General features: G+C 38.4%; 2 protein-coding genes and 1 long non-coding RNA gene across 4 annotated transcripts in view; 1 reads left to right on the top strand and 2 right to left on the bottom strand.

The window, feature by feature from the left end:
• b3gnt2l (UDP-GlcNAc:betaGal beta-1,3-N-acetylglucosaminyltransferase 2, like) overlaps positions 1–5,326 on the bottom strand; it is a 5,658-nt gene extending 332 nt beyond the window's left edge. The window contains exon 1 of one of the 2 annotated variants that reach the window (XM_046073758.1): positions 4,030–5,326. In XM_046073758.1, the coding sequence (XP_045929714.1) occupies positions 4,039–5,319 (1,281 nt within the window). In that variant the 5' untranslated portion in view covers positions 5,320–5,326 and the 3' untranslated portion in view covers positions 4,030–4,038. The remainder of the gene's footprint in view (positions 1–4,029) is intronic. The other variant, XM_046073759.1, reaches the window with a different exon arrangement.
• On the top strand, positions 529–3,449 carry LOC123985845. The gene is made up of 3 exons (XR_006828757.1): positions 529–678; positions 1,174–1,270; positions 3,147–3,449. It is a non-coding gene; the product is annotated as an uncharacterized LOC123985845 (long non-coding RNA).
• Positions 5,327–7,435: 2,109 nt separating the features above from the next.
• Positions 7,436–14,086, bottom strand: napab (N-ethylmaleimide-sensitive factor attachment protein, alpha b). Its single transcript, XM_046073760.1, has 11 exons — positions 13,840–14,086; positions 12,660–12,739; positions 12,454–12,570; positions 11,858–11,904; positions 11,682–11,759; positions 11,525–11,580; positions 11,273–11,357; positions 11,075–11,179; positions 10,924–10,992; positions 8,928–8,978; positions 7,436–8,664 (listed from the first exon to the last, which is right to left on the bottom strand). The coding sequence occupies exons 1-11, from the start codon at positions 13,935–13,937 to the stop codon at positions 8,563–8,565; spliced, it is 888 nt and encodes a 295-aa protein (XP_045929716.1). The 5' UTR covers positions 13,938–14,086; the 3' UTR covers positions 7,436–8,562.
• Between the last annotated feature and the right edge of the window lie 1,454 nt (positions 14,087–15,540).

The raw sequence follows: 15,540 nt of genomic DNA, 5'->3' as shown, positions 1-15,540 counted from the left end.
TGGTTGTAGACAGACATAGATCCCTTTTTAGAAAGCTCTGCTCCAAGCTCGTTAGGCTGTTTAAAAAGTGTGCTCGCTTTGGAGCACAATATGTGAATTATGGTATTTGATGTAACCAGTGCTTCATTGAGTCAGTGAATTACATGACATGTTCGCAATACACCCATGTCAAACTGCATTAGTCATTCAGTTCCTCAGTGTCATTCAGAAAAACCAGAAAGTCAGCCTTTACATTCACATCGTTCAGATCACATTTCATTTGCAGGTATTGTATAATAATCTATTGTTCCAGCAATGTAGTATGTTAAGTGGTGATTTCAATAGCAGTTTCATTTTAGAACTAGTTTCAAATACTCAACCATTCAGAAATCCTTTTTTCACCGTTCATTTACCACACAGCACTACTGTTGTTGCTTGTTTTATTGTATGTTTGGGAAATCAGTCCAAGGGAAGATAATGTCCATCAGTTGCTCAGGTTTTCTTGTGTTGTGTGTGACAGCATTATAATTCCTATGCGGCCCTGCAGGAGTGCTGATGTATCGTGGTTTTCCTCTGGATTTGTTCATGGCTCAGTGTTACGCCAACGCTGATGACCTCGGAAAGGGCCGTCAGATGCCTGTCCACTATGGCTCCAGAGATCTGAACTTTGTCACCATCTGGCCACTCAGATTCCTCATGGTGAGCTGTCCATCTGTGTGTTGTGAATAGGCGGATGAAGCTTCGATGCTTTCTTTTCACTTTCCACTACCAAAAAAAGATGTGAAGCTTCGAGGCTTCAAACACAGCCAGAACGGCGATTGGTGGCACATAAAATTTACAGTAGCCCTTCAAGGTACTTCTGATTTTAGCTGTTTTAGTTTATTTGTATAGTACCTATAACATGTGTTCAATAAAAGTCCAAGAAACCTGCATGCTATCATTAAATACTTTTCTTCAGGCTCATGCATTTTAACGTCATAGTTATTAACATTTCATATGAGTTGTGATGTGATATTCATTAAATCAACCTATTACTTTTATTACATAGTATTATGAGATGTAAAATTTATTTTCATTGCCAAATATTTCAACTATATCCTTTCTTCTTATCCCTCTAAGCTCTAACAAGGGTTGGAATCAACCGCTCATCCCTACTTGTGTGTTAACCTCTCCAGTCATGCATGTGTGTTTCAGCGGCTGGAGCTGCATATGCAGTCAAGAGAGAGAACATGAACCGTGCTGTAATCTGTTATTTCGGAGAGGGAGCAGCCAGCCAAGGAGACGTGCCAAGGTAGTTATCCCCCTGCCAAATTATTTGTATCCCACTATAACTACTGCTGGGAAAATAGAAACTTCTCCATATTCACCCCTGTTATTAGTCATGATGTGAAGTATAGCCTACACAAAATTAAATACTTGATGGTAGGCCATCATCTGTGCATTATGGAGAGGGAAACATATTTTGGCAGACTGCATGTCCAGCCTGGTAGGACCAATAGGCTACTGTTATCGCTTTTTGTGTAGGCCTATGAAAAGTTCTGTTTAAATGCAATGCATTATTAAGTTGTTATGATAATAATTTACCCTTTAAGGAGGGGGGCAATTTCCAGCAATATCCAAAGGCCATGCAATGGAAACATGGATTACAAGGACAAAATATTGTCTACAATGCTGCATTCAGTTTAATGTACATTTCGAGTCCAGGAGATGTAACGTTGAGGCGAGCAAAGTGTTAAACTGATTACAGTGATGTTGATACAGTACCGTAATAAAACAATACTAAAACGATAGAATAAACAATCCACATTCATTCGCTTTGATGAAGTCGAAGGTCCGCCTTCACCGCTGAATGCACGCGCGCTCCCGCGGCAGGGGAAACACTTTCTGACGGGGATAACTTTGGCACCACACATTCTCTGATTATACAGCTGCCCGTGGTCCAGGTTGTGGCATGCTGTCCATCCGTGTCGATGGTAATGATGTGTTTGCTGTGTACAATGCTACAAAGGACTTAGTGTTGAGAAATATCTGGAATACTGTATAAAGTTGCCAGAAGGACCCTTCCCCTGACTTGTTGACTCGCTGGAGGATCGAAATGACTTCCTTTTCCTTTAATATCACATGGGCAGGTGTCTTTCCTACACAGAGAGAGTCATATTCATTACCGATAGTCCATTGGTTTAGTATTGCGCTCCCATAGTATCATTGGTGAACAGTTTAAAAAAAGGATCAAAATGTAGCAGAACCAGAGATATTTTCTTTGGGTGTTATACTAGTAGCAGTTAGTAAAATCAGTGGAGTTGCAGGGAGCTTGGTAATTACAATATAGAGCTAGAAAATTTACTTTGGTAGTGCAGCACTTTGTGTACACACTGGCAAATCAAACAAACTGACAAAAGATGACTAATTCGAGCAATCATAAGCAAATAGAAAAGAATATTACTCTTTAACCAAGTCTTTTTCTTTTCCATTTTACAAATCAAAAAGAGACAACAACAAAATAATGAACAGAACATTTGAAAGCCATTTCAATCCTCGCATCAATGTCACACCCAGCCACATGTGGCCAGGAAAGTAAACAAGCAGGAACAACCTCACCAACAAATTGAAGAAGTTCAATGTACCTGGACACACAAACAGAATAAAAAGAACATACAAAGAATGTGCATCTGATGTGCTAGTTAAATACAGGTTTTGTTTTTATGTCTGTGGTCATTACAGCAGTTGCTTACTACACTAAATTGTCAATCCTGCCTGTAGTGATGCACAAATTAAGATTAAAAGATAACAATGGAAAGGAAATTGCAGGGAGAGTAAAAATAAAGGGCTGATTCATGACCTCTACTAATTAATATAAAATAAATATAAAAAAAAAAACAATATTTACAATGTTAAAGAGGACATTTTAAAAATGTCCTCTTATCTGAAAATTGGAGTTACATAAATTAGGACCTGTAGCCTAAATTTTATTCAAAAGTGACTTGTTTGTAAGATGTTTGTAAAGCTTGAGATTATATAAAATATTTTAAACTTTAAGGAGTGACTTAAAGGTTGTGGATGCGGTGACGGGGTTTATAAATCAGTTGCAATTCTACCAAAGATTTTTGACAAGGAACATTTGGTGCACACAAGCCCATTTAAGAAAAATGATTCTGTTCATTCTTCAGAATTGGCCACCACAGCACCAGTGACGACAGCTCAGCTTACCGTTCGGTGGATGAGGTGAACTACTGGGATAAGCAGGACCATCCCATCTCAAGACTGAGACATTACATGACGGCCTGTGACTTTTTTTTTTAGATTTACTGTCAGAAGTGAAGCACCTATGTATGTGCTTAAAATCACACTTGTTTTCACAGTAATTTAAAGGTCATCAATGTTCTTGTGCAGCAAAAACCTGCTGGTACAGTTTGAATGCATTATGCCTACAGAAGTAACACACAAATCAAGCAATAAATGGTGGAAGTTTACCCCTGTTGTGTATGTTCCCTCTGTAACTGTCCTCTTCAGTGATTATTGGATTTAACAGGTTTCCTTGTGTATCATTGGGGTGACTGATTTAACTTGTGTTAAAGAACCTATTTTGATGGTTTTAGTATAGTATATACACATTTAGGTTTGTATGTTGTAGTGCTGTTACACTCTAAATCCCAGAACTGTACTCCTTTCTAGCTCATGTTATGTTTGGTGTTGTGGAAAATAAACTGTAGAACTTTCTGTTGTCTTGGTTGAATTGTTTTTATTGAAGTTCAGTAGGAAAATAGAAATTGCACAACAGAGGGAGAAGGGGTTAATGGCATCTAAAAAAGCGGTTTAAATTAACTTGGCTGTAAAATATTTTTACCCTTGATGCTCAAAGGACCCAGCAAAAATGCTGAATGCATCTTTAGCTTTGCAAGGTTAAAAATGTCTTTGAGTACACCCAATCCTGATAAAACTTAAAAAGCTGCTTAACTACACATGTCCATTTTTTATTTAATGCCAACAGTTTGATTCATTGCAAGGTGTCAACAGTGGACAGTACAAAACCCACAATCATCTTTATCTCACCAGTCCTGTTCAACAAGTCAACAAGGGGCTGTGAATGCCCTTCCACAGCTTTATTAGCTGCTGTGGAGAACGCCTGTGAGTCAGAATAAGGTTTTTATATACACACAGATTCTCGCGATCCTGCTCCTTGATGTCAAATGTCTGAAAGCTTGTGTGTGCCTCAGGAGAAACTCCCAGAGCCATAAAACACATCCCAGTGTAGACATCGTCAATGGGGAAGAAAGGAATGACATGTGAAACTGAATATAGGGGTTGCAGCAATGCACCAGAGAAAAGAAAACCACCTCCACCAGCATAAGCAGGGTATGGGCCGTCATAGAAGCTCAGAGGAATGTAGTATTTGCTTTTAGGATCTCTGAGGGGACTCGCTGTGCCTATAACATGTCCAACATACAACTGAGAGGATTTCGAAGGCTCCAGAGACTGCAGGTAGCTGAGTAATCCTGGTGTGTTGACAAATACATCATCATCCCCGCTAAAGATGAAGGAGACATGAGGACAGTTTGTCAGTGTCCACTGGAGGAACGCGTTCATTTTGAGTGTCAGATTCAGGAAGGACTCATGGAAGTCCCACTGCAGGAGGTCCCCAAAATGTCTTGCTTCAAATGACAGCAGTGAGTTGAGGTCAGGGTCATCCTGTGGGGAGCTACCCAGGAGAAACACTGTGCGCACTTTTGGTCTACTCTGATTCACTGCCTCTCGAGCCCAGGTCTCCCGCACCGCCTGTCTCTGCTCAAAGTTTCCAGGAACTGACTTGATGGCAAAAAGCAAGAAGGTCTGCTTGTCTCCCTCCTCTTCAGCGGAGATGCACTTGTTGGGTTGATTGATCAGGACTGGAGGGGACCTGCAGTTCATGCCTTGCAAAAAGTCCCGGATTAAGACAGGGTAGGAGGAGAAGTCGTGCACATTGGTTTGCAGAAGCTCTAGATTTGTCTCCCTGCAGCGAGACCACTTTGAGTCATGTCTGAAAGGATTTCCTCCCTTGTCCAGATTCAGGAGACCTGAATACAGCATACGGTTCCAGAACGCGTCATTCTGAGTGATTGTATTTTTGAAACCATCAGAAACAGACACACTGTGGACATCCGGTTGAGGCGTGGTGAAGATGTCCTGCTTGGAGGGTTGTGTTGTCATAGCAGGGTTGTGGAACCAGAGGCTGCGATTCTTCAGGCCGTCCTCTGCTCTGGCCCTGTGAGTGTAGGTTATCTCTAGGTGTAGGGTTGAGTAGAAGAAGATCAGAAATAAAGTGACGAGGAGAACCATAGCACCGAATGTTTGAATAAGTCTCATTGGCCCAAGGTAAGTAAACAAAGCTGTGGTGTGTTGTTCCTACAAATTAACCATATTTTGGGGGATATGGTCCTTGGACCTGGTGTGTTATTGTCTTTAGGTCACACAGACTCTGCCAGTAGGGGACACACTGGAAGTACCTGCCAACAGAAAGAAGTGACAGTACACCTTAATGAAAATTAACACATCACAAACTTCACATCCTTGAACCTCAGTGGAAATTAACAATAAGTTATAGTACAGTAGCTACTTAATGTAAATTGTGAGTTATATTGCTGGATGTTGCTGTCATTTAGTCAAACACCACTTAAAGAGCTGAAATAATGAAATTATTCAAAAATAAAACCCTGTTGACCAAAAATGTTATTTTTCAGTTTGAAATTTACATATTAAAATCAATTATCATACGTTTACTTTTATATTCTCATATTTTGTGTTTATTCAGAGTTCCAGTACATATAAAAAACAAAATAAAGACTGACAAGACCTGACAAAACAAGACCGACAAGATAGAACCAAACAAATCGGGCTCCTACAGACAAACTGTAGCCTACATTGTTTTCCTGTTGGTATGTTAAATCAAAAGCAAATTGAAATGTGATTAGATCACTACTCTCTATTCAGATCTTAATAGTTTATATATAAAATATTTTGATTTTATATATAAACACACTATGGCCTAAACAACAAATTAATCTCATTATCTGAAGGCGGCCTTGTTTGCAACATTAATCAGGCCTGTATAGCATAAATAGGCCTGCAACAAAAGCCCTAGTCAGCAGGTTATTCTATTGGGATTCAATTGAACACCATCATCTCTCTAGTGTTTAATTAGGAGCAAACTGGTTTTACAAATAACAGTTGAGAGAAATCACTCCTTTATTTCCACTCTTGCCAAAAGGGGATCTCCCATTTACAGCAATAGATATTGTGTGGTAATAGCAAAGGCATGTCTTTGTGAAAAGTTAAAGTTTCTTTTAATAAAATAATCACAACTGTGGCCAAGTGTGACATGATTACACGCAGTAGACTACTATTGTTTTAGATGCTTTTTGTGTTTGGTAGGCATGTCTGATTTCATTATTTATATTTTGGAAAGTGTAAATAGGCAATCTATTTTGTAATTATCGTAATGTCTACTATAATTATCGTTATTTACCTTCTTTGTGCCATACTATAACTAACGCAGTCCTTTTAAAATCTGTGGGAGCGATGACAAGCAAATAGGCTACCATGAAATGCACTTTTGCACTGGCCAGAAAGTGATTGCAGCTCCAAAGTGTGACTTTGACAAAGTGGTTCTTTCTGCCTCGAAGTGACTTGATCTCATTCTTAACTGTAATGTTTGACAGATTACAGCTCACCTATAAGTTATCCGCTGCCGTAGACACGTGAGCTCCCGCGGAAATCGGTTTTAAAACGTTTTTAAGGATTTAAATAGCCAGACAACTCAATTAAAAAGCATAAACTTGACTAGATTTTACAAGCAAACAGTTACAATGAGACCTACTAGAAGAGGTTTCAACCCTCCTCCAAGACACTTTCAGTTCTGACTGACTTGTACGGAAACTCTGTTTAACCTCTGTTGAGTTGTTTGCCAAGATGATCGATATGATTCCTATGTGCTCCAGGATGATGGTCGAGCCACTTGAGGCTTCTTGTTACAACAGCCAGGAGCACTAACGAACCATATCGATCATCTTGGCAAACAACTCCAGAGGAATGAGGGACGAAACGTCTTCTAGTATCTTCAACCAATTCAAGGTGCCCTTGATTTTAACCTTTTAACCTAGATAACTATGACCTGGATGACTGAGAACCTTCACTGACAGCTTATAAATTAATAAATAGTTTTATAAAATACTTACTAAACCCAAAATGCCCGCCGACAGAGCAAATGCAGAACGATATGTCTGAAGTGGCCACCGAAAATAGTATCCAGGTGCATTCAGGTCCTAACAACGGGGAAACAGGTGCACAAAACGTCAGGATTTCGTTTTAATGGAAAGGGGTGGGGCAACGAGATGGTTACATCAGGTGCAGGTCTGTACATGAATTAGGTGATCAGGTGATCACTTCACACAGGAGAGCATGCGGGTACAGGCCTCGTCCAGGATGCTGTGTGTCTGCGACAGGTTTATTTAAATGTTCGACAGAAAACATCACTGATATACAAATGATTTAAGACCAATTGTCTATTGACAACATCATTAGGAGGGCACATGAGCACAGTGTTCAGATCAGTAAAGCTCCTTTTTCTTCAATGTATTGCATTTCGTGCAGGCCATTTTTTTCAGCCTGATTAGTTATGACAGAAAAAGAACACAAATCAGACAATCACAAAAAAAAAAAAAAAAAAAAAAACACACTTCAGGAATAACTCCTATACAGTGGGAAACGGCTGCGCTACTACTCTCAGCCATACCAAACCATGCAAATGTTCACAAAGGTGGTGAGCTTCTTTCACCTTCTTTTATGGATTAAAGCACTTTCAATGGAAATTTTAAAAAAACAAACAACTAGCAAATTAATTGAAAAAGTTCCTAAAAGTATGATTAATTATTATTTTTTCATCAAATCTAGCTGTTCACATCCTGAGAATTTCCCAGTATAAGGCAGAGTGGGTATTTGCAGTGGATTAACCTCAGAAACCCTTGGCCTCTCTGCTTGGAGAGGAGCTCTGCAGCCGAGATGAAGTGCTGTTTAGTTAGAGGTGCCCTGATATGACCTACAATACTCACAAAAGCACCAAAAACCTGTGTGTGCTTTAACATATATTGGCATTTTGGTCAGTTGTGTTTATTTAAATTCTCGAAAATATATTTTGTAAATCGAAGTGTTGGTATATTGACATCCTCTCATCCATTTTATAACAAGAACATTTTAATAAAATCTTTATTATATCAATGTGCTGGTACGAGTGTTTTGGTATTACAGCCCATTTATGAATAACCAATGTTGGGCCAATACCTTTATCTAAACAATATACAACTAACATAATGTGTGCAATGGGCACTCAGGGAAATAGTGTTTATCCTCTAAAGACAATTATTGGAGCATTGTGGATTAAAAAGGCAAGAAAATAATACCGCAGAGGGTAGGAAAGAAACATTCCATCTTTGAAGGAAAATGAGGGTTCATGGTCAGAACAAAAGACCGCTGCTAGAATGGAAGTGAGAGGCTCAAGGCAAAACAAGGATGCAAGTCGGTTGTTGTCGGCTTGAAGACGAACACAGAAGGAAGTCAGCGAAGGTCACTCTCATCGTCCTGTATGGTTTTCTTGATGCGGAGAAGCATGGTGGTGAGCCATTGGTCCAACCGTGAAATGGTGTCGTATTCCTTCACCTGAGAAATGAGTAGTAATGTGATGCATTTAAACATTGTATGTTGGTTTTTCAAACACACACAAAACGCTAGATGACATGAAGAGTTTTTGTCAAGAAACAGATATTAATTTTTCAGGAGCGAGACAGTTCAAACGGACACATTCTGATTTAAACTGATTTATAAGGAAGACCACTACATACTGCTGCAGAAACTTCAAAAAACTCAGAGCAAGAACCTTAGCTACATGTCTTTATTCTGCTGAAAGAAAACTGTCCACTCACCGAGTCAGTATAGGCTTCCACATTCTGTTCTTCATATGCATCTAGAAGTTTCTGGTTGGATTAAAAAAACCACAACACATTTTTTTTAAATTAGGCTGCCCACAGACAAGAATACACCTGGGGGTGAAAGTATTTGTGACACAACTGAGATGCCAAAACAACAGGCTATATACTCGATGTCTGCATGCTCGAAAATTTATCAAAATTTATTATTACTTCCACATTTTTTTTTTTTTTTTTTTTTTAAAACACAAGCATGACGTTCTTACACCAATCAGAATTGTTGGTGGTAGGCCTTAAATGATCATAGCTGATTCTAGGGCTGCAACTAATGACTATTTTTGTAGTTGACTAATCTCTTAATTAATTATTCGATTAGTCGACTAGTCACGATTATTTTTATTAAACTAATTAAATATATTTCAAGTGAATTACTGACCTCCAACACACAGCCTAACTAGCTAACGTTACCATTAAGTGAACAAGGTTTACTATTCAGAATGAACACCAGTATCAACAAACTTTAAAACTTTTAACTGTTTAACAAAGATTTTTGCTTTGGAACTATATAAAATAAAAGCAAATTAAAAGCAAGTACTAAAACCACAACTGTACACTAACAATGTAATGTCCATTTAGAACAGTAAAACATCAGCCCCCTTTCAGACTACTTCAAAAGTGCTTATAGGTTTTAGGCAATAACTCTGGAGAATGTTCTGTAGGCGACATCACGAGCCAGATGTTTCTTGATGTACTTTAAACCATTACTCATTACTAATAACTTTTTTAAAGCTGGGTCTCCGACATTGCCAGCGTTGCGTTGGACAGATTTGTGCTGCGGTGTTTACGAGAGACAGAGACGAGGGATGTGCTGCGCGAATGCGCCACAGCGCTGATCTGCAATCAAATAAGATTTTAAACAGGCCTAGTAAAATAAAATAATAAACTAAAATCAGTATGTGGCAGTGAGCGTTGATATTGTGGCGGGCTGCCACAAATAAATGAACAAATAGGAAACACTGCCTTTCCTCTGTTGTTGCTGCTGCAGTGGTCTGAGTAACTGGGATCAGAGGGCTCCATGGGCCTGACTGGCCTCGGGGCACTTGTGGGGCTTCTCAACCCCGAAAACATTTGAGTACATTTTCGATTCGCCATCAACTTTGGTAAAACTGCCAATATTCAAGTTCTACACAGTTGATTTCAAAACCACTCTAAAGTGTATTTAGTGATTAAATAACGCAAAAAACTTTTAAAACTAAAGCAGTTCTGCTGTTCGCCTCTTTCTACTTTACTTTTTGCTTCTCTCATGAATGCTGCTTCTTCGTGAGTAGTCTCACAGTGCATTGCCGTTAGAAATAAACAACCAGAAATTTTCCTAATATGAAGATTGCTATCTCTCCCTTAAACGGCATCTATGTAACGATGCGACAATGAAATTTCACGTCGACAAATTTTTATAGTCGACGTCGTCTATTACATGGACTAATAGCTGCAGCCCTAGCTGACTGGTGATTTTGTTGTGATGCTGGGGAGGGCGAAATCTTGTTGAGGAACATTTTGCATGAAGTTAATTACAGTTTAACTTTTTTTCCTCCCGATTACTAGCACATTAGCAAGGTCAACTTTTATTCATTTCTTGTTTATTTGACAGGGACAAACACATGGGACATTGCTTTTTAAAATATAGAAAGTAGATGTCATGCAAACAGATTTCTAGTCGTGACTAATTTACAACTCCGGTCCCTGGTTTGGAGACCAGAGCACAAAGAAGCAGAAGGTAGTTGTAAGGTTTAGTTGACTTAAATTCTGTAAAATATATTTTGTAAATCAAAGTGTCGGTAAATTGACATCAAGAACATTTTAATAAAACCTTTATTATATGTGTGCTGGTATGAGTATTTTGGTTTTGCAGCCCATTATGAGTAACTAATGTTGGGCCAATACCTGTATCAAAACCATATACAACTAACATAATGTGCGCAATGGGCACACCTACCTTCAACAGCTTGCATTCTCGAGAGTCTGAAAAGGCGGGAAACATTTCTTCGTACTTCTGCACAGCAAGCTGGGTGACAAAGGGATAAATATTAGGACAGTGGCTAGTGTTTCACATTGTGTACATAGACAAGTTCTGCGTTATGGCTTACTTTTGCATTCAGCATGTCTACGCAGAAGTGACAGAGCGCTGCTTTGAAGAAGTGATCCTTGGCACTGTATTTCAGGAGCGTACTGTCCATTGCATGAGTTCCGACCTAAATTTCAAAAGTATAATTTGTTTGTTCTGTTACTACACACCCTAAAGCTACTGATAACATTTTTAGATAGGCTGGTAGGCGTTATCTCACCTGTTCATAGATCTCAATCGCTTTTGGGTACTGCTCCAGCTGAGCTGCGTAGGTCGCTACTTTGAGAAGGCACTTGTTTGCTGAACTGTAAACGAAAATCAAGGAACGTCTCAGTCAATCATAAAACAAATATGTAAAATGAAAAAATTGCATTCATCAGAAACAGCCCCCCAAAAAACAAACAAGCCTTTAAAACATCCCACACCAAAAGCAAACAAGAGAAAATCCTGATAATATAAAAATATAAGTTACCTGGTGGATTCTTCACCTTTGTAATAATCTGCTGCCTGTTCATAATGAGCAATGGCCTGGAATGGAAATTGGACATAAGGCGTAAATAAAGTTTTCTTATGTAAGAATCTGCCGTGGGATAACATAATAAACATGAAACACAGATCTTTCACCTGACCTTGTCAATGTCCACCAGCTCTGTCTCATATATTTCAGCAATGGTGATGTGATGTTTGGCTGCAATGGTGAAGCGCCCCTACAAAACAACAACAACAAACAAAACAGTGTCACATAAGTAAATCAGATGCAAAACAAAAAAAGGAGCTAAAAAGTGTTCCCTGTCCATAAACTCACCATATCAGTGTATATCTCAATAGCTCGGTTTAGGCAGTTTATGGCCTCTGTTGACAAAAACAATTAGACATTAGGGCTGGGAAATAAAACAATACTGATAATTATAGCAATATAATCTTCCTCAATAACAATATGACAAATGTTCAATATATCGTCAATAAATATTTAATTCATTACAATCACGAACGAATTAGCAATTGATTTTTCTATTAAGATGTTTATTTTGTTGAGGAAAAGGGACTGAAAAAAGATTTACTAATTATATATTTAAATAATATTCTATCTCAGATACGTGAGGTGATCTACTATTTGGCATCAAGAGTTTGTCACGTTCTAACCATAAAGTATAGTTTAAGTTCATTCATGGGCAAAAATAAGCCTTTGAACTTGAAAGAAATAATGATTTGACATTTATCTTAATAATTATCAATATTGAATAATATGAAATGTTCTATTTTGTGATAACATTTTTGGCCATATTGCCTAGCCCAACATGACATGTTCTAAGGCCACTTCAATGTAAGTATTTAGTGAATTCACATCAAAAGAACAATAAACTTTCCAAGACCAACAAAGATTAGAAGCAACCACATTACCCTGTGGATCTGCTTTTTTGAAGGCATTTCCAGCATCTATGAAGTTAGTTGCTGCATCGTGTTTGCTCTGCATCTGGAGGTGAAGGCGAGCAGCTTGGGAAAATGCATTTCCTGCAGCTGAAAACAAAATGTTGCATGTTAAAGAATTAAAAGTCTTTTTGGCAATCGTTAAACTTGTTTATTCAACCTGTAGTTATTATTCTTACCACACCAATTTTTGGCCATTTTGTACATGTTGGCTGCCCTCACATACAAGTCACAGGCCTCTTCCATTTTTGAAGAACTCCTGTGTGACAGCAAATTTGTTTAGTTAAACAAGCCTTATACAGACTTTTGCTTGAGGGTATCATTTATTTATTATGTTTTTTAAAATAAAATGTATTTTACACTGGTTGTCTTGTGATAATAGGCTGTAACACCCAATGACGGTAGAGGTTCACAACTGATCATGTATCGTAAAGGTGGCTCCACCTAGTGGTCATATCCAGCACCGACATCATGCTGCTAAAGTGTTGAATCTTCAGGGATTGCAACACCAAGTTCTACTTAATGAATGAGCCATATTGTGCTGAATATACTGATTTCAGAAAATAGGTTTACTAATACCATGAATAATAATAATAATAATAATAATAATCATATTACCAAATCCAATTATATGGACACTTGCATCTTCAAGCTTTACCAGAATCTGACATAAACTCCTACTGCATTTCATACTCATATGGTTGCTCTGGGCATGTATGTACATTTCTGGGTCAGATACCCACTTCTTAGCTGTACTGATTGATGGGGGTTTATTTTACTTATCATCTACCAACCCGATCCATTGTGCTATTATGATTAAACAATGTGCTCGACATGTGATTTGCACCTACCAACTAAGTGACCTTGTACATTTCCCCCAGTAGGTCGCGCTACAGCTGCAACACCGAGGCTAATATTCACTATCCTTGCATTGTTAGGTGTGAATCACTTGAAATGTTTAACGACTTTATCGTAGATTACAACATCGTCAGCACCTGATATAATAAAGAAATCCTTAAACAGACATTGCAGAAATTGGCATTGTGTACTTCAGCCTCGTTTACTGCTGCACACAGCTATATTTTAGACATAGACGTTACCGTTAATTATTCTCAGATACGTGATCAGGAGTGACCTGAAGGGAGATACAGCTACATAAATAGCTGAGCTAACGTCGTTAACCACAATAACTTAAGATTAACTTAGATACAGTGAATCAGTGAGGAATAAAATCAAGAATTGACTTTTATCCTGCCTTAAGATATGGTGGTTACTGGTCAACTAGCTAACGTTATCTTCCGCTTATTTGGCCCGTAGCTTGACAAAATTAGCTTAATAGTAGCTAACTGACATACTCACCCAAACAGCGCCCCGAAAAACGACTGCGACGACTTCATTTTCTTTTCAGCCTCGGCCACCAAAGCCATTGCTTCCTTTTCTTTGCCACTGTTGTCCATTTTTCGTGTCACTGGTCCGATTTTTCAGGAGAAACGAAGAAATGCGAAAGTCAACAAACTTGCTAACCAGTGCTAACACCGAAGCAGCGAATTTGGTTGGTTTGTCTTGTCACAGCACCTTTGTCACGTGACACCGGAGCAGGGGAACCACTACTGCTGCGTTCAGGTACTCTTCGTAAGCTCCAACATCCGTCTTCCCCAAGCATAACATCCACCTCAATATAGACATTAGAGAGAGAAAAATGGTGAAGTCTAGTACACTTGAAAGAAAGACATGTTTAGATATAGCCAGGCAATTGCTGTTTTAACAAATTCCCCCCTGTATGCCGCGCCTAAATGAGGTTTTCTTGTTTTCTCTTCTCTGGCCTTTTTGCTCCATTAGTACCCCCTTTTTGACTATTTGTTTTTGGTTGGATTGTTTATTATAGGACTCTTTCTTTCATTTACATAGACAATAATTACATTGTAGCCTACCTACTGATAAATGTTTGTTGTTTTTTCCTTCTTCACCTATCAGAGTGTCAGTCACATGAGCATTTCTTTTGATGCTGTCGAATCAGAAGTGGTTCGGACACCAAACGACCTAAATGTTGAAAACTGATTGGGGTTTAATTAACTACCTAACTGTGATATAACAGCCAATTGTTATCCACACTATGGTGTAAATTACGATGATAAACACCATTAATTTATTATACTGTCAAACAACAACTTCTCTGTTAGGCCTATATCATTTGTTTGTTTTATTTCTTAACACTTGAAGGCACTGTGTGATAAATGTATGGCCCGTACAAAATAATGATGCTGGTTTTGTTGTGAGCTGCTGCTTTTACTTGATTATCTAATTTATGAAGCAATGCATTAATGCCACATCTGAATGAACCACAAAAATATCCCCTCTAATGAACATCTAACCAGACCTACATGCATCCGTTTGATGTACCACCCTTAAAGGTTGCGAGGTGCTGGAGCCCATCCCTGACCGGTTAGACAACCATTAGCCCATTAACCTAACCCTGCATGCCTTTGGCCTGTGGAAGGAAACTGGAGCCGATACACCCAGAGAGCGCAGACAAAGTTGACACAGAAGTTCAAATAATCCTTCTTGCTGTGCATTTATTTGTCTTGTTAAGCTAAAGGCTATATTTCATGTAGGCTAATGATTATTCATATAAGTAAATTATGTAAAGAAAGTTGTAAAAGTAGAGTAAGAGGTCTTTATTTTCTCTAAGGATTCTTATTTACTCTGCTGCAAATAAATTATTTGGTATTTTGATGTAATTGTCTCTGATCTCTTTATAATTCAGTGTATGATACTGTAGGTTTTATGCACAAAATATGTAAAGAAGTTAAATAAAAAAGAGAATGAAATGTAGCCCATACATCTGTCCCTGTCAACATTTCCCCTGCAGGCTGTTACATATACTTAAACATACACTTTCTGAGACTTACTATACTTACCTATTCCCTATTTCTTAAATATAAGGCTCGCAATAGGCTGTCACTGAGCCATCTGAGACGCACAGATATTGTCCTGCTCTGAAAGAGAACAGAAATCGTGATCGTACCTATGTAAGCCTTGAATTTAGTCAGTAAATGTTAC

The sequence above is a fragment of the Micropterus dolomieu genome, linkage group LG17 (assembly GCF_021292245.1).
Source record: "Micropterus dolomieu isolate WLL.071019.BEF.003 ecotype Adirondacks linkage group LG17, ASM2129224v1, whole genome shotgun sequence".
Taxonomy (NCBI): Eukaryota; Metazoa; Chordata; class Actinopteri; order Centrarchiformes; family Centrarchidae; genus Micropterus; species Micropterus dolomieu.
Note: the sequence above shows the minus strand (reverse complement) of the source record. Positions and strands in the feature narration are given on the sequence as shown.

What these genes read in the sequence shown, in the direction of transcription:
- napab (XM_046073760.1), bottom strand. Translation starts at nt 13,937, where the DNA reads ATGGACAACAGTGGCAAAGAAAAGGAAGCAATGGCTTTGGTGGCCGAG. An exon ending in CAAAAAAGCAGATCCACAGG is followed by an intron (nt 11,905 to 12,453) that starts GTAATGTGGTTG and finishes TTTTGTCAACAG; the next exon opens with AGGCCATAAACTGCCTAAAC. An exon ending in AAAGGTGAAGAATCCACCAG is followed by an intron (nt 11,358 to 11,524) that starts GTAACTTATATT and finishes TTTCGTTTACAG; the next exon opens with TTCAGCAAACAAGTGCCTTC.